Source organism: Camellia sinensis, chromosome 11, assembly GCF_055761805.1.
Source record: "Camellia sinensis isolate YWXY chromosome 11, ASM5576180v1, whole genome shotgun sequence".
NCBI lineage: Eukaryota > Viridiplantae > Streptophyta > Magnoliopsida > Ericales > Theaceae > Camellia > Camellia sinensis.
Window position 1 is genome coordinate 63,287,792 of NC_138971.1, and position 18,812 is coordinate 63,306,603.

Sequence of the window (18,812 nt, forward strand, 5' to 3'; positions counted from 1 at the left end):
GGTGACAATGTAAGGTTGACTACATTTCTGTATATTTCTGGGCCGAAAAGCTGTTCTGTGCATTTCTGGGTCGAAAGGCTGTTCAGTACATTTCTGGGCCGAAAGGCAGTTCAGTATACTTCTGGGCCGAAAGGCTGTTCTGTATTTTTGGGCCAGTAGGCCATTCTGTTATAACTGTAATACCAGGCCCAAGGCCGTTCTGAAAGTAAAACAATATCAGACTCACTATTTGGATTTCATTTTTGTGAATGCACTATTATGCATTGTGGTTAAAGTTAGTTATTAAACTGCTTAAGTGCTATTATTCACGGAGCTTGTCTCACCCTGTAATTTTGTCTGATTCTGTAGGTAATCAACTTGGAGGTCAGTCCTAGCATCATTATCATCTCTCTTTTGTCAACCTAAGGACAACCAGGCACTTGGAGAAGCCCTTTGCATGCTAGTGCAGTTTTGCTAGACTTTGTCATTTTGTACTAATGTTTTGTGGGCTGAAGTCGATTTGTATCTAATGTTTGTTATATGCCCAACCTTTGGGTTGAACTTGTAAATATGTATATAACTTAATCTCAGATGCATGTTCACTAGATGTTTAATTTCGAGTCGTAGTCCTGGCATATTTGTAGTAGCTCAATGGATGTGTCTGCATGTTATTCTATTATGTTAACGCTTCCGTTCAGGCCCCGGATAGTTTTATATAGCAGGATAAGTGTCTGTTTCTGGGTAGGTCATGCCCGAAATTCTAGAGGCAAGTTTGGGGAGTGACAAGTGGTATCAGAGCACGAGTTGCTATCTCACACACGAATCCATTGAGCTTCAGGATGCCTAGAAAGATGTAGGCATCATGTAGTAAAGGAAGATTGATAGCAACGTTAAATGTTTTCTCCTAATGCTAATGATGATGACCAATGTCTATTGTATTCTTTTTAGTATGTTGTACTTGATTATTTTGTAGACTATGGTGAGAACAAGGACCAAAGATCAGGAAGATGCTACCTCAGCACGGTTGGACAAGATGGAAAGATTGATTATGGAAATGGCGGAAACTCTACGGCAACAACAACAGCCACAGCCGCCACCACCACCAGTACCCCCACCTGTAGTGCAAGATTTTCAGGTTGAGGATCGCGCCATTACACTTACAAAGGAGTTTAAAAAGATGAAACCACCATCGTTTAAAGGAGGAATTGAACCAATGAAGGCTGAGGCATGGGTGTTAGGGACAGAAAAATTGTTCGAAGTTTTCCCTTGTACTGAAGTTCAAAAGGTGCAACTTGCTGCTTTCACTCTTGAAGATGAAGCACGGAGGTGGTGGATGCTTACAAGAACAATGCATCAGGGGTTGACATGGGACAAGTTCTTGGCACCGTTTCATGATAAATATTTTTCCCAGAGTATGCGAGACAAGAAGGTGACCGAATTCGAAACATTGAGACAAGGAAACAAAACTGTTGCCGAATATGAAGCTCAATTCGCAGAATTAGCCCGGTTTGCACGTCACATGGTAAATACAGAATGTAAGAAGGCGCAAAAATTTGAAGGAGGGTTGCGGGGTACTATTCTGGACCGAGTTAATGTGTTGAAGTTGCCTACCTACGTTGATGTATTAGAAAGGGCTGTTATAGCAGAAGGGAATATTGCTGCTCGGACTCGAATTTCTGAATGGAAAGGTAAGAGGCAGAACAACCAATGGTTCAAGGGGTCAACTACTCCACCAAACAAGAAGCAAAATTCAGGGACCTCCAGCACCACTACTTCTTCTCAAAATTCAGCTCCTCTGTGTCCAGAATGTGGATGGAGGCATCGTGGGATTTGTCATCAATTTTCTGAAGCATGCTTTCGATGTGGCAAAACGGGTCATTTGATAAAAGACTGTCCGCAAAAGAATCAACAAACTGGTAATAAGGCCGCCACAAGCTCAGCAGGGTCTACACCGACTCCTAATGCCAAGTCAGCTGCTAAACCTGTTAACAATATGGACACTACGAGGCAAGGCAGGGTATTTGCGTTGGTTCCGGGAGATGTACAGAATGCAACAACAGTGGTGTCAGGTACATTTACGGTTCATGGTCATTCTGCTTACGTCTTATTTGATTCTAGCTCTACCTGTTCCTTTGTGTCAAAATTATTTGCGGAAAAATTAGACAAACCTGAAGAAGAATTGACTTATGTGTTGTATGTATCTTCACCTGTGGGAAATTCCATGATCTGTACTTCTGTCTATTCTGCTTGTGAACTTCTCATTGGGGATATCTGTGTATATGCTAATCTATTACCACTTGACATGACTTCTTATGACATTATTTTGGGAATGGATTGGTTGGGTGAATATAGTGCCACTATAGACTGTTTGACGAAGCAAATCAAATTCCACCCTCCGAGGGAATCAAAATTTACTTTTCAAGGACAAGGAGTAACTCCTCCACCGTATGTGATTTCTGCAGCAAGGGCTTGTAAATTAATTCAGAAAGGGTGTTAGGGGTATTTATGTAGTGTTTTGGAAGGGCCAATAATAAATGCGAATACTGATGCGATTCCAGTTGTTTGTGAATTCCCGGACGTCTTTCCGAAAGAATTTCCAGGAGAGTTAGTGGACCGTGAAATCGAGTTCACGATTGAAGTGCTACCGAGAATCCAACCCATTTCTAAAACCTCGAATCGAATGGCACTAGCTAAAATGATGGAATTGAAGACTCAGTTGCAAGACCTACTGGATAAGGGGTTTATCCGCCTGAGTGTAAAAGGAAAGACGGAACACTCCGATTATGTACAGACTACCGGGAGCTTAATAAAGTAACAATCAAGAATAAGTACCCATTACCACGGATCGACGATTTAATTGATCAATTACAAGGGGCGCATGGTTTTTCCAAGATTGATTTACGGTCTGAATGCCACCAATTGAAAGTTAAAGCTGATGATGTTGAAAAGACAGCTTTCTGAACCCGATACGGTCATTATGAATTTCTAGTTATGCCCTTTGGAGTTACTAACGCACCAGCAGCATTTATGGATCTGATGAACCATGTCTTCAAACCTTATCTAGATGAGTTTGTAGTGGTCTTTATTGACGATATCCTCATTTACTCAGAGAATGCAGAAGTTCACGAGAATCATTTTCGTTTAATTCTTCAAACCCTCCGAGAAAAGAAGTTGTACGCAAAGCTAAAGAAGCGTGAATTCTAGTTACGTGAAGTGGCCTTTCTGGGACATGCTATAACTAAGGAAGGAGTCTCTGTTGATCCAAACAAGATTGAGGCGATTGTGAACTGGCAGACTCCTACTAATGTGACTGAAGTGCGTAGTTTTATGGGGTTAGCCGGATATTATAGGAGATTTGTTCAGGATTTTTCCAAAATTGCTGTACCACTTACACAGTTGACTAAAAAGGGAGTTGCATTTGAATGGTCGGAACCGTGGGATTCTACTGTCCAAGAATTAAAAATGAAGTTGACTACAGCTCCAGTCCTTGCCTTACCGTCTGGTACTGAGGGATTTGTGATTTACAGTGATGCGTCACATAAAGGACTTGGTTGTGTGCTTATGCAAAGTGGAAGAGTCATCGCTTATGCTTCTCGCCAGCTTAAACCCCATGAGAAGAGTTACCCCACGCATGATCTTGAGCAAGCTGCAGTAGTTTTTGCTTTAAAGATTTGGCGACATTATCTGTATGGGACTACTTGCGACATTTATACCGACCATAAAAGTCTCAAATACCTTTTTACCCAATAAGGGTTGAATATGCGCCAGCGGTGGTGGTTGAAACTTATTAGGGATTATGATTTACAGATCCACTATCATCCTGGTAAAGCCAACACGGTGGCAGACGCACTTAGTCAGAAAAATGTGGGAAATTTGGCAAGTCTACTGACAGAGAAAAAGGAGTTGATAAGTGAGCTGAATAAGATGGGGGTCGACTTGGTGATACATGGTCAAGATGCAACAGTGGCAACAATGATGGCCGAACGGACATTACTTGAGGAGATTAAACTATGCCAAATGGAGGATGGAGCTCTAAAGAAGATATGTGATGAAATGGAGACAAAACCGAAACTGGGGTTCACTTTGACAGATTCTGTGCTTAAATTTCAAAACCGAGTATGTGTTCCTAATATGTTAGAACTTAAACGAAAATTGATGGAAGAAGCACATGCCTCAAGAGTTACAATTCATCCAGGAAGTACCAAAATGTACTGGGATTTGAAACAAAATTTTTGGTGGCCAAGTATGAAGAAAGAGATCGCGGAGTTTGTCTCTAAGTGTTTGCAATGTCAGCAAGTAAAAGCAGAGCATCAGAAACCAGCAGGATTATTACAACCCCTTCCAATCCCGGAATGGAAATGGGAACATCTGACCATGGATTTTGTTGTAGGCTTACCACGGACACCTCGAGGGATGAATTCTATATGGGTCATTGTCGACCGATTGACAAAGTCCGCCCACTTCCTGCCTGTGAAGACTCAGTATAATGCAGATAAACTTGCTGTGATCTATGTGAATGAAATTATAAGGCTTCACGGTGTTCCGGTCTCAATTGTGTCAGACAGAGATCCAAAATTTGTTTGAAGGTTCTGGCAAAGTCTACAGGGTGCAATGGGTACAGAATTAAAGTTTAGCACAGCTTTCCACCCTCAAACAGATGGACAATCCGAGAGGACGATTCAGACGCTAGAAGATATGCTTCGAATGTGTGTTCTGGATTTTCAAGAAAGTTGGGAAACCCATCTGCTGTTGGTTGAGTTTGCGTATAATAACAGTTACCATTCGAGTATTGAAATGGCACCCTACGAAGCTCTGTATGGAAGACTGTGTCGTTCTCCCGTGTGTGGGGCTGAGGTTGGAGATAGGCCATTGTTAGGGCCAGAGATTGTCCAGTTGACAACTGAAAAAGTTAGAATTATTCGAGAAAGATTGAAAACTGCCCAAAGTAGACAGAAGAGTTATGTAGATAATCGGCGAAGGAATTTGGAGTTTGACGTGGACAGTCATGTTTTTGTGAAAGTTACCCCAATGAAAGGACATCCAAGATTCGGAAAACGGGGTAAACTGACACCCCGATATGTTGGTCCCTTCCAGATCTTAGAAAAAGTGGGTCCAGTAGCCTACCGAGTTGCCCTTCCACCACATATGAGTCAGATTCATAACGTGTTCCATGTTTCTATGCTTCGAGGATACCTTCCAGATCCGTCACATGTTGTTGATTATCACCAAATTGTGTTGATCGACAAGTTAACATACGAGGAAAAACCAATTTGAATTCTGGACCGTCAAGTGAAACTGTTACGGAACTGAGAAATTCCAATGGTAAAAGTGGAATGGCAAGAGCATTACGGAACCGAGGCAACTTGGGAAAAGGAAGATGAAATGCAACACCAATATCCGCATCTATTTCCGTCCTAAGGTAAAACAAGTTTGGAGGACCAAACTTATTTAAGGGGGGGAGAGTGTAATAACCCGACCCTCGTACATGATTCTGGTATCTTTTCAGCCCTTTATTCTGTGCTTTTGAATGCTCATTGTGAAACTCTATGTGAAATTACGTTGAATTAAGTGAAACTTGGATATATGAGTTCCTATTTGTTGAATAAGGAAATTATCTGTCGCACTTAAACTGTTTGAATCAGAAATTGGAAGTCTTAATGGCTTAATTATCTGAAATTGGTTATATATCTGTGATTAGTGTAATTTTTAAGTAATATTAAGCATGTTTACGAAATTTCAATTTCGGAATGATTAAACGATTGAATTTTGTCTTATATGATCTTATAGATGAATATGTCAAGTTAAGGCCTCTTAAGCTTGATCAAAAAACTAGAAATATCTGCTGGAGGAGGAACTTAGTTAAGAGAAGGGTTGTGAGGAGTAGCTCATGAAAGAAGGTAAAGACTTGTGAGATTGAAGGGAGATCTAGATAGTGAAGTTCAAGGTAAGTCTAAGTTTCCCAAATTCGACCCTTTCTTTTTAATTTGGAGAAGGAATTGCTAGTTATGGTGTACCCTAGAGTTGTAATGAGGGTTTTGGATGTATTGATTTATTAGTAAGATGATTCTACTACTTGCTTGTGTTAACTCAATTTTGTTTCTTGAATTACCATGTTGGAACCCATATGTGTATAAATATAGCTATATATATATGTGTGTGTATGTAAGAGACATAGGTTGTGGTGATGATTAATTGATCTTCCATGATTCAAATAGTTGTGTGGATGTACCCTTAATTACATGATTTTGAACCATGTTTTGGTATATAAAGAATCTATTTTGGACCTCATGCATGTTTTGTATGAAGGTTGAACTACCAAACAGGGGCCAGGCAGCACGTGCGGAGAAGAGGAAAAAAAACGGGGAAGCATACTGTTTTTGGCCGCTCGAGCAGTGGAGGGGGACCGCACGTGCGGCCTAGGTCGGAAATTCCGTTCGCTCCGTTTTACGTGCTTAACCCTCAGCTCTTTTCGAAATTTGTGTTTGATACCTGTTTATGATTGTACATGCAATTGAAATGTAATAATGTAAGAAATGGTTTAAAAGAAAAAAGAAACTAATATGTGTTATCTATGTGTGTAGGACACACCACCGGAGGAACCACCGCTCCACAACAACACTGTGCGTAATAGTACACAGAATGTACATTTATTTACCGTTAGTATCTGTTATGACCATTCTGTTTTCTGGTAGACATGACATTAACATATATATTGATCAGAACTTGGTGACAATGTAAGGTTGACTACATTTCTGTATATTTATGGGCCGAAAGGCTGTTCTGTGCATTTTTGGGCCGAAAGGTTGTTCAGTACATTTCTGGGCCGAAAGGCTGTTCAATATACTTCTGGGCCGAAAGGCTGTTCTATATTTCAGGGCCAGTAGGCCGTTCTGTTATAACTGTAATACCAGGCCCAAGGCCGTTCTGAAAGTAAAACAATATCAGACTCATTATTTGGATTTCATTTTTGTGAATGCACTATTATGCATTGTGGTTAAAGTTAGTTATTAAACTGCTTAAGTGCTATTATTCACTAAGCTTGTCTCACCCTGTAATTTTGTCTGATTCTGTAGGTAATCAACTTGGAGGTCATTCCTAGCATCATTACCATCTCTCTTTTGTCAACCTAAGGACAACCAGGCACTTGGAGAAGCCCTTTGCATGCTAGTGCAGTTTTGCTAGACTTTGTCATTTTGTACTAATGTTTTGTGGGCTGAAGTCGATTTGTATCTAATGTTTGTTATATGCCCAACCTCTGGGCTGGACTTGTAAATATGTATATAACTTAATCTCAGATGCATGTTCGCTAGATGTTTAATTCCGAGTCGTGGTCCTAGCATATTTGTAGTAGCTTAATGGATGTGTCTGCATGTTTTTCTATTATGTTAACGCTTCTGTTCAGGCCCCAGATAGTTTTATATAGCAGGATAAGTGTCTGTTTCTGGGTAGGTCATGCCCGAAATTCTAGGGGCAAGTTTGGGGTGTGACAAGTGGTATCAGAGCATGAGTTGCTATCTCACACACGGATTCATTGAGTTTCAGGATGTCTAGAAAGATGTAGGCATCATGTAGTAAAGGAAGATTGATAGCAACGTTAAATGTTTTCTGCTAATGCTAATGATGATGACCAATGTCTATTGTACTGTTTTGTGTATGTTGTACTTGATTATTTTGTAGACTATGGTGAGAACAAGGACCGAAGATCAGGAAGATGCTACCTCAACACAGTTGGACAGGATGGAAAGAATGATTATGCAAATGGCGGAAACTCTACAGCAACAACAACAGCCACAGCCGCCACCACCAGCAGTACCCCCACCTGTAGTGCAAGATTTTCACGCTGAGGACCACACCATTACACTTACAAAGGAGTTTAAAAAGATGAAACCACTATCGTTTAAAGGAGGAATTGAACCAATGAAGGCTGAGGCATGGGTGTTAGGGATAGAAAAATTATTCAAAGTTTTCCCTTATACTGAAGTTCAAAAGGTGCAACTTGCTGCTTTCACTCTTGAAGATGAAGCACGGAGGTGGTGGATGCTTACAAGAACAATGCATCAGGGGTTGACATGGGACAGGTTCTTGGCGCTGTTTTACGATAAATATTTTCCCCAGAGTATGCGAGACAAAAAGGTGACCGAATTCGAAACATTGAGACAAGGAAACAAAACTGTTGCCGAATATGAAGCTCAATTCGCAAAATTAGCCCGGTTTGCACCTCACATGGTAGATACAGAATATAAGAAGGCGCGAAAATTCGAAGGAGGGTTGCGAGGTACTATTCTGGACCGAGTTAATGTGTTGAAGTTGCCTACCTACATTGATGTGTTAGAAAGGGCTGTTATAGTAGAAAGGAATATTGCTGCTCGGACTCAAATTTCTGAATGGAAAGGTAAGAGGCAGAACAACCAATGGTTCAAGGGGTCAACTACTCCACCAAACAAGAAGCAAAATTCAGGGAGCTCCAGCACCACTACTTCTCCTCAAAATTTAGCTCGTGTGCGTCCAGAATGTGGATGGAGGCATCGTGGGATTTGTCACCGATTGTCTGGAGCATGCTTTCGATGTGGCAAAACGGGTCATTTGATAAAAGACTGTCCGCAAAAGAATCAACAAACTGGTAATAAGGCTGCCACAAGCTCAGCAGGGTCTACACTGACTCCTAATGCCAAGTCAGCTGCTAAACCTGCTAACAATAAGGACACTACGAGGCAAGGCAGGGTATTTGTGTTGGTTCCGGGAGATGTACAGAATGCAACAACAGTGGTGTTAGGTACATTTACGGTTCATGGTCATTCTGCTTACATCTTATTTGATTCTGGCTCTACCTGTTCCTTCGTGTCAAAATTATTTGCGGAAAAATTAGAAAAACCTGAAGAAGAATTGACTTATGTGTTGTATGTATCTTCACCTATGGGAAATTCCATGATCTGTACTTCTGTCTATTCTGCTTGTGAACTTCTCATTGGGGATATCCGTGTATATGCTAATCTATTACCACTTGACATGACTTCTTTTGACATTATTCTGGGAATGGATTGGTTGGGTGAATATAGTGCCACTATAGACTGTCTCACGAAGCAAATCAAATTCCACCCTCCGAGGCAATCAGAATTTACTTTTCAAGGACAGGGAGTAACTCCTCCACCGTATGTGATTTCTGCAGCAAGGGCTTGTAAATTAATTCAGAAAGGGTGTTAGGGGTATTTATGTAGTGTTTTGGAAGGGCCAACAATAAATGCGAATACAGATGCGATTCCAGTTGTCTGCGAATTTTCGGACGTCTTTCCGGAAGAATTGCCAGGAGAATTAGTAGACCGTGAAATCGAGTTCACGATTGAAGTGCTACCGGGAATCCAACCCATTTCTAAAACCCCGTATCGAATGGCACCAGCTGAAATGAGGGAATTGAAGACTCAGTTGCAAGACCTACTGGATAAGGGGTTTATCCGCCCGAGTGTGTCCCCGTGGGGTGCACCAGTCCTATTTGTGAAAAAGAAAGACGCAACACTCCGATTATGTATAGACTACCGGGAGCTTAATAAAGTAACAATCATGAATAAGTACCCATTACCGCGGATCGATGATTTATTTGATCAATTACGAGGGGCGCAGGTTTTTTCCAAGATTGATTTACGGTCCGGATACCACCAATTGAAAGTTAAAGCTGATGATGTTGAAAAGACAGCTTTCCGAGCCCGATACGGTCATTATAAATTTCTAGTTATGCCCTTTGGAGTTACTAACGCACCAGCAACATTTATGGATCTGATGAACCGTGTCTTCAAACCTTATCTAGATGAGTTTGTAGTGGTTTTTATTGACGATATCCTCATTTACTCAGAGAATGCAGAAGTTCACGAGAATCATTTTCGTTTAATTCTTCAAACCCTCCGAGAAAAGAAGTTGTACGCAAAGCTAAAGAAGTGTGAATTCTGGCTACGTGAAGTGGCCTTTCTGGGACATGTTATAACTAAGGAAGGAGTCTCTGTTGATCCCAACAAGATTGAGGCGATTGTGAACTGGCCGACTCCTACTAATGTGACTGAAGTGCGTAGTTTTATGGGGTTAGCTGGATATTATAGGAGATTTGTTCAGGATTTTTCCAAAATTGCTGTACCACTTACACAGTTGACTAAAAAGGGAGTTGCATTTGAATGGTCAGAACTGCAGGAATTTGCTTTCCAAGAATTAAAAATGAAGTTGACTACAGCTACGGTCCTTGCCTTACCGTCTGGTACTGAGGGATTTGTGATTTACAGTGATGCGTCACATAAAGGACTTGGTTGTGTGCTTATGCAAAGTGGAAGAGTCATCGCTTATGCTTCTCGCCATCTTAAACCCCATGAGAAGAGTTACCCCACGCATGATCTTGAGCTAGCCGCAGTAGTTTTTGCTTTAAAGATTTGGCGACATTATCTGTATGGGACTACTTGCGACATTTATACCGACCATAAAAGTCTCAAATACCTTTTTACCCAAAAAGAGTAGAATATGCGCCAGCGGCGGTGGTTGGAACTTATTAAGGATTATGATTTACAGATCCACTATCATCTTGGTAAAGCCAACACGGTGGCAGATGCACTTAGTCGGAAAAATGTGGGAAATTTGGCAAGTCTACTGACAGAGAAAAAGGAGTTGATAAGTGAGCTGAATAAGATGGGGGTCGACTTGGTGATACATGGTTAAGAAGCAACAGTGGCAACAATGATGGCCGAACGGACATTACTTGAGGAGATTAAACTACGCCAAATGGAGGATGGAGCTCTAAAGAAGATATGTGATGAAATGGAGACAAAACCGAAACTGGGGTTCACTTTGACAGATTCTGTGCTTAAATTTCAAAACCAAGTATATGTTCCTAATATGTTAGAACTTAAACAGAAATTGATGGAAGAAGCACATGCCTCAAGAGTTACAATGCATCCAGGAAGTACCAAAATGTACCGGGATTTGAAACAAAATTTTTGGTGGCCAAGTATGAAAAAAGAGATCGCAGAGTTTGTCTCTAAGTGTTTGCAATGTCAGCAAGTAAAAGCAGAGCATCAGAAACCAGCAAGATTATTACAACCCCTTCCAATCCCGGAATGGAAATGGGAACATCTGACCATGGATTTTGTTGTAGGCTTACCACGGACACCTCGAGGGATGAATTCTATATGGGTCATTGTCGACCGATTGAGAAAGTTCGCTCACTTCCTGCCTATGAAGACTCAGTATAATGCAGATAAACTTGCTGTGATCTATGTGAATGAAATTATAAGGCTTCACGGTGTTCCGGTCTCAATTGTGTCAGACAGAGATCCAAAATTGTTTCAAGGTTCTGGCAAAGTCTGCAGGGTGCAATGGGTACAGAATTAAAGTTTAGCACAGCTTTCAACCCTCAAACAGATGGACAATCCGAGAGGACGATTCAGACGCTAGAAGATATGCTTCGAATGTGTGTTCTGGATTTTCAGGAAAGTTGGGAAACCCATCTGCCGTTGGTTGAGTTTGCGTATAATAACAGTTACCATTCGAGTATTGAAATGGCACCCTACGAAGCTCTGTATTGAAGACCGTGTCGTTCTCCCGTGTGTTGGGCTGAGGTTGGAGATAGGCCATTATTAGGGCCAAAGATTGTCCAGTTGACAACGGAAAAAGTTAAAATTATTTGAGAAAGATTGAAAACTGCCCAAAGTAGACAGAAGAGTTATGCAGATAACCGGCGAAGGAATTTGGAGTTTGACGTGGACAGTCATGTTTTTGTGAAAGTTACCCCAATGAAAGGACATCCAAGATTCGGAAAAAGGGGTAAACTGACACCCCGATATTATGTTCTGTCAGTTCTCCCAAGTCCTATTTGTCATGGCGAGCTGTCGGTGAGAGACACACAGTCGTTCGGGGGCTGTTTTGATTTTTCACCCCCGAAATGCCGTTTTTCGACTAAGCTTAGGGGGTATTTGGCTCTAACTCCCAACCTACGGGTCCGAATTACGTTTCTTCAATTCTCAGAAGTCCTATTGTTCATGGGGGGACTGTCCGTGTGAGCCACGCGGTGGTTCATTGGCTGTATGGGTTTTTTGGCCCCGAAATGCCCTTTTTCGACTAAGTTTAGGGCGTATTCGGCTCTAACTACAAACCTACGAATCCGAATTGCGTTCCGTCAATTCTCACAAGTCTTATTTGTCATGTTGGAACAGTCCGTGTTAGCCACATGCTGGTTCGGGGGCGGTTTTGAATTTTTGCCTCCAAAATGCCCATTTCCGAATAAGTTTAGGGCGTATTTGGCTCTAACTCCCAACCTAGGCGTTCGAATTACGTTTCGTCGTTTCTTCCTAGTCCTATTTGTCATGGCGAGTGATCCGTGTGAGGCACACAGTCGTTCGGGGGCTATTTTGATTTTTTGCTCCCGAAATGCCATTTTTCGACTAAGTTTTGGGGGTATTCAGCTCTAATTCCCAACCTACGAGTCCGAATTACTTTCCGTCAATTTTCACAAGTCCTATTTGTCATGAGGGAACTATTCGCGTGAGCCACTCGATTGTTGGGGGGTTGTTTTGATTTTTTGCGCCCGAAACGCCCTTTTTCAACAAAGTTTAGGGCGTATTCGGCTCTAACGCCCAACCTACGGGTCCGAATTACGTTGCGTCAATTCTCACAAGTCCTATTTGTCATGGCGGAGCTGTCCGTGTGAGTCACACGGTGGTTCAAGCGCTGCTTTGTTTTTTTGCCCCTGAAACACCCTTTTTCGATTAGGTTTAGGCGTATTCGGCTATAACTCCCAACCTATGGGTCCGAATTACGTTCCGTTAATTCTTAAAAGTCCTATTTGTCATGGGGGAACTGTCCGTGTGAGCCCTATAGTGGTTCAGGGGATGCTTTGATTTTTCACCCCCGGAACGCCCTGTTTTGACTAAGTTCAGGTGGTATTTGGCTCTAACTCCCAACCTTCGTGTCCGAATTACGTTCCGTCAATTCTCACAAGTCGTATTTGTCATGGGGGAACTATCCATTTGAGCCACACGATGGTTCGGGGGCTGTTTTGATTTTTCACCGCCGAAACGACCTTTTTCCACAAAGTTTAGGGCGTATTCAGCTCTAACTCCCAACCTACGAGTCCAAATTATGTTCCGTCAATTCTCACAAGTCCTATTTGTCACAGGGGAACTGTCCGTGTTAGCCACAAGGTGGTTCGGGGCTGATTTGATTTTTCGCCCCTGAAACGCCCTTTTTCGACTAAGTTTAGGGGTTATTTGGCTCTAAGTCCCAACCTATGGGTGTGAATTATGTTCCGTCAATTCTCACAAGTCCTATTTGTGATGGGGGAATTGTCCGTGAAAGCCACATGGTGGCTCGGGTGCTGTTTTGATTTTTAACCCCCGAAACGCCCTTTTTCGACTAAGTTTGGGGCGTATTCTGCTCTAACTCCCAACCTACTGGTCCGAATTATGTTCTATCAATTTCTGCAAGTGCTATTTGTCCTAGTGGAACTTTCTGTGTGAGCCACACGTTGGTTCGGAGGCTTTTTTGATTTTTCGCCCCGAAACGTTCTTTTTCGACTAAGTTTAGAGCGTATTCAGCTCTAAAGGCCGACCTACGGGTCCGAATTACATTCTGTCAATTTTTGCAAGTCCAATTTGTGATGGGAAAACTGTCCGTGTGGGCCACACGATGGTTCAGAGGCTGTTTTGATTTTTTGCCCCGAAATGCCCTTTTCGACTACGATTAGGGGGTATTCGGCTCTAACTCCCAACCTATGGGTGCGAATTACGTTCCGTCAATTCTCACAAGTCTTATTTGTTATGGGGGAACTGTCCCTGTGTGCCGCCTGGTAGTTCGGGGGTTGTTTTGATTTTTCGCTCTCAAAACGCCCCTTTTCCACAAAGTTTAGGGTGTATTCGGCTCTAACTCCCAACCTACGGGTCCGAATTACGTTCCGTTAATCTCCCAAGTCCTATTTGTCATGGCGAGCTATCCGTATGAGACAGACAGTCGTTCGGGGGTTGTTTTGATTTTTCACCTCCGAAACGCCCTTTTTCGACTAGGTTTAGGCGGTATTCGGCTCTAACTACCAACCTACGGGTCCGAATTACGTTCTGTCAATTCTCACAAGTCTTATTTGTCATGGCGAAGCTATCCGTGTGAGACACATGGCCATTTGGGTGCTGTTTTCATTTTTCACCTAGAAATTGCCATTTTTTCGGGGGTATTCGGCTCTAACTCCCAACCTAGCAGTGCGAATTATGTTCCGTCAATTCTCACAAGTCCTATTTGTCATGGGAGAACTGATTGTGGGAACCACAAGGTGGTTCGGGTGCTGTTTTGATTTTTTGCCCCTGAAATGCCCTTTTTCGATTAGGTTTAGGCGGTATTCGGCTCTAACTCCCAATCTACGGGTCTGAATTACGTTCCGTCAATTCTCACAAGTCCTATTTTTCATGGTGAGGCTATTTGTGTGAGAACACGATTGTTTGGCGACTGTTTTTAATTTTTGCCCACGAAACGCCCTTTTTCGACTAAGTTTTGGACGTATTTGACTCTAACTCCCAACCTACGGGTCCAAATTACGTTCCGTCAACTCTCACAAGTCCTAGTTGTCATTGGGGAACTTTCCGTGTAAACCACACGGCGGTTCGGGTGCTGTTTTGATTTTTTGCCCCTGAAACGCCCCTTTTCGACTAAGTTTAGGGGGTATTCAGCTCTAACTCCCAACCTACGGGTCCGAATTACGTTTCATCAATTCTCACAAAGTCCTATTTGTCGTGGGGGAGCTGTCCGTGTGAGCCACACGGTGGTTCGGGGGCTGTTTTGATTTTTCGTCCCGAAACGGCCTTTTTCGACTAAGTTTAGGGCGTATTCGGCTCTAACTACAAACCTACGGGGCCGAATTACGTTCAACCAATTTTCACAAGTCTTATTTATCATGGGGGAACTATTCATGTTTGCCACACGCTAGTTCGGGGGCGATTTAGATTTTTTGCCCCCGAAACGCCCATTTCCGAATAAGTTTAGGGTGTATTCGGTTCTAACTTCCAACCTACAAGTCCGAATTGCGTTCCGTCATTTCTCCCAAGTCCTATTTGTCATGGCGAGTTATCCATGTGAGACACACAGTCGTTCGGGGGCTGTTTTCATTTTTCGCCCCCGAAATGCCGTTTTTCGACAAAGTTTAGGGGGTATTCCACTCTAACTCCCAACCTACAGGTCCGAATTACGTTCTGTCAATTCTCACAAGTCCTATTGATCATGGGGGAATTGTGCGTATGAGCCACACGGTGGTTCGGGGGCTGTTTTGATTTTTTGGCCTCGAAATGACCTTTTTCGACTAAGCTTAGGGTGTATTCGGCTCTAACTGAAAACCTACCAGTCTGAATTGCGTTCCGTCAATTCTGACAAGTCTTATTTTTCGTGGGGGAATTGTCCATTTTAGCCACACGCTGGTTCGGGCCCGGTTTTGATTTTTTGCCACCGAAACGACCCTTTCCGAATAAGTTTAGGAGGTATTCGGCTCTAACTCCAAACCTACGGGTCCAAATTATGTTCCATCAGTTCTCCCATGTTCTATTTGTCATGGGGGAACTATCCCCATGAGCCACACGGTTGTTGGGGGGCTGTTTTAATTTATCGCCCTCGAAACGCCCATTTTCGACAAAGTTTACGGCGTATTCGGCTCTAACTCCCAACCTACGGGCCCAAACTACGTTCCGTCAATTCTCCTATGTTCTATTTGTCATGGCGAAGCTGTCCGCTTGAGACACACTATTGTTCAGGGGCCGTTTTGATTTTTCGCCCCTGAAACGCCTTTTCCCGACTAAGTTCTGGACGTATTTGGTTCTAACTCCCAACCTACGGGTCCGAATTACGTTTCGTAATTTTTCACAAGTCCTATTTGTCATGGGGGAACTATCCGTGTGGGCCACACGGTGGTTCGGGGCCTGTTTCGATTTTTCATTCCCGAAATGCCCTTTTTTCACTAAATTTTTGGCGTATTCGGCTCTAACTCCTAGCCTACGGATCCGAATTACGTTGCGTCAATTCTCACAAGTCCTATTTGTCATGGCGGAGCTGTCCGTGTGAGCCACACGGTGGTTCGGGCGCTGTTTTGATTTTTCGGCCCCGAAATGCTCTTTTTCGACTAAGTTTAGGGTGTATTCGGCTCTAACTCCCAATCTACGGGTCCGAATTGCGTTCCGTTAATTCTTAAAAGTCCTATTTATCAAGGGGGAACAGTCCGTGTGAGCCACATACTGGTTCGGGGGCTACTTTAATTTTTCGCCCCCGTAACGCCCTTTTTCAACTAAGTTTAGGGTGTATTCGGCTGTAACTCCTGACCTCTGAGTGCGAATTACATTCAGTCAATTCTCACAAGTGCTATTTTTCATGGGTTAATTGTCCATTTGAGCCACACGGTGGTTTGGGGGCTGTTTTGATTTTTCGCCCCCGAAACGACCTTTTTCGACAAAGTTTAGGGGTATTTGGCTCTAACTCCAAACCTACGAGTCCGAATTACATTCCATCAATTCTCACAAGTCCTATTTGTCATGGGGGAATTGTCCGTGTTAGCGTCACGGTTGTTCGGAGTGGTTTTGATTTTTCGCCCCCAAAACGCCCTTTTTCGACTAAGTTTAGTTGTTATTCGGCTTTGACTCCCAACCTACGGGTTCGAATTATGTTCTGTCAATTCTCATAAATCTTATTTGTCATGGCGGAATTGTCCGTGAAAGCCACACAGTGGCTCGGGTGCTGTTTTGATTTTTAACCCTCGAAATACCCTTTTTCGACTATGTTTGGGGCGTATTCAGCTCTAACTCCCAACCTACGGGTCTGAATTACGTTCTGTCAATTTCCGCAAGTCCTATTTGTCATGGGGGAACTGTCCGTGTGAGCCACACTTTGGTTCGGAAGCTTTTTTGATTTTTCGCCCCCGAAACGTCCTTTTTCGACTAAGTTTAGGGCGTATTCTGCTCTAACTGCTGACCTACGGGTCCGAATTACATTCCGTCAATTTTTGCAAGTCCTATTTGCCATGGGGAAACTATCTGTGTGGGCCACACGATGGTTCGATGGCTGTTTTGATTTTTTGCCCCCGAAATGCCTTTTTTCGACTACGGTTAGGGGCTATTCGGCTCTAACTCCCAACCTATGGGTCCGAATTTCGTTCCGTCAATTCTCACAAGTCCTATTTGTCATGGGGGAACTGTCCCTGTGAGCCGCCCGATAGTTCAGGGAATGTTTTGATTTTTCGCTCCCGAAACGCCGTTTTTCCATAAAGTTTAGGGCGTATTCGGCTCTAACTCCCAGCCTACGGGTCCAAATTACGTTCCGTTAATTCTCACAAGACCTATTTGTCATGGCGAAACTATTCGTGGGAGACACACAGTCGTTCGGGTGCTGTTTTCATTTTTCACCCACGAATCGCCATTTTTCGACTAAGTTTCAGGGGTATTCGGCTCTAACTCCCAACCTACGGGTGCGAATTACATTCCGTCAATTCCCATAAGTCCTATTTGTCGTGGGAGAACTATCTGTGTCAACCACAAGGTGGTTCGGGTGCTGTTTTGATTTTTCGCCCTCGAAATGCCCTTTTTCGACAAGGTTAAGGGGGCACTCGGCTCTAACTCCCAACCTACGGGTCCGAATTACCCTCAATTCTCACAAGTCCTATTTTTCATGGTGAAGCTATTTGTGTGAGCCACACGGTTGTTCGGGCACTGTTTTGAATTTTCGCCCACGAAATGCCCTTTTTCAAATAAGTTTTGGACGTATTCGGCACTAACTCCCAACCTACGCTTCCGAATTACGTTCCGTCAATTCTCACAAGTTCTATTTGTCATGGCGAAGCTATCCGTGTGAGGCACACGGTTGTTCGGGTCCAGTTTTGACTTTTCACCCATGAATCGCCGTTTTTCGACCAAGTTTCGGGGATATTCGGCCCTAACTCCTAACCTACGAGTCCGAATTACGTTCTGTCAATTCTCACAAGTCCTATTGTCCATGGGGGATCTGTCCGTATGAGCCACATGGTGGTTCGGGGGCTGTTTTGATTTTTCGGCCCTGAAATGCTCTTTTTTGACTAAGTTTAGGGCATATTCGGCTCTAACTGCAAACTTACGGGACCGAATTGCGTTCCGTCAATTCTCCCAAGTCTTATTTCTCATGGGGGAACTGTTCGTGTTAGCCACACACTGGTTCGGGGGCAGTTTTGATTTTTTGCCTCCGAAACACCCATTTCTGAATAAGTTTAGGGCATATTCGGCTCCAACTCCCAACCTACGGGTCCGAATTACGTTCCGTCATTTCTCTCAAGTCCTATTTGTCATGGCGAGATATCCATGCGAGGCACATAGTCGTTCGGGAGCTGTTTTGATTTTTTGCCCCCGAAATGCCCTTTTTCGACTAAGTTTAGGGGGTATTCCGCTCTAACTCCCAACCTACGGGTCTGAATTACGTTCCATCAATTCTCACAAGTCCTATTTGTCATGGGGGAACTATCCGCGTGAGCCACCCGGTTGTTGGGTGGCTATTTTTATTTTTCGCCCCTGAAACACCCTTTTTCGACACGGCTCTAACTCCTAACCTACGGGTCCAAATTACGTTCCGTCAATTCTCCTAAGTCCAATTTGTCATGGTGAAGCTATCCGCTCGAGACACACTATCGTTCAGGGGCTGTTTTGATTTTTCGCCCCTGAAACACCCTTTCTCGACTATGTTCTGGATGCATTTGGTTCTAACTCCCAACCTACTAGTCCGAATTACATTTCGTAAATTTTAACAAGTTCTTTTCGTCATGGGGGAACTGTCCGGGTAGGCCACAGGGTGGTTCGGCGCCTGTTTTGATTTTTCGTCCTCGA

The 18,812-nt window shown here is 43.2% G+C and overlaps 3 protein-coding genes across 3 annotated transcripts; all 3 read left to right on the forward strand.

Annotated features, from left to right (window-relative positions):
• The first annotated feature begins 955 nt into the window (after positions 1–955).
• LOC145802365 (uncharacterized) lies at positions 956–3,729 on the forward strand. Its single transcript, XM_082895072.1, has 3 exons — positions 956–2,450; positions 3,044–3,099; positions 3,184–3,729. Exons 1-3 carry the CDS (start codon positions 956–958, stop codon positions 3,727–3,729), a joined length of 2,097 nt encoding a protein of 698 aa, XP_082751198.1.
• A 3,930-nt stretch (positions 3,730–7,659) lies between these two features.
• Positions 7,660–9,180, forward strand: LOC145802366 (uncharacterized). The gene has a single exon (XM_082895073.1). The coding sequence runs from the start codon at positions 7,660–7,662 to the stop codon at positions 9,178–9,180; it is 1,521 nt and encodes a 506-aa protein (XP_082751199.1).
• Positions 9,181–10,473: 1,293 nt separating this feature from the next.
• LOC145802367 (uncharacterized) lies at positions 10,474–11,340 on the forward strand. Its single transcript, XM_082895074.1, has 2 exons — positions 10,474–10,663; positions 11,105–11,340. The coding sequence occupies exons 1-2, from the start codon at positions 10,474–10,476 to the stop codon at positions 11,338–11,340; spliced, it is 426 nt and encodes a 141-aa protein (XP_082751200.1).
• The last annotated feature ends 7,472 nt before the right edge of the window (positions 11,341–18,812 follow it).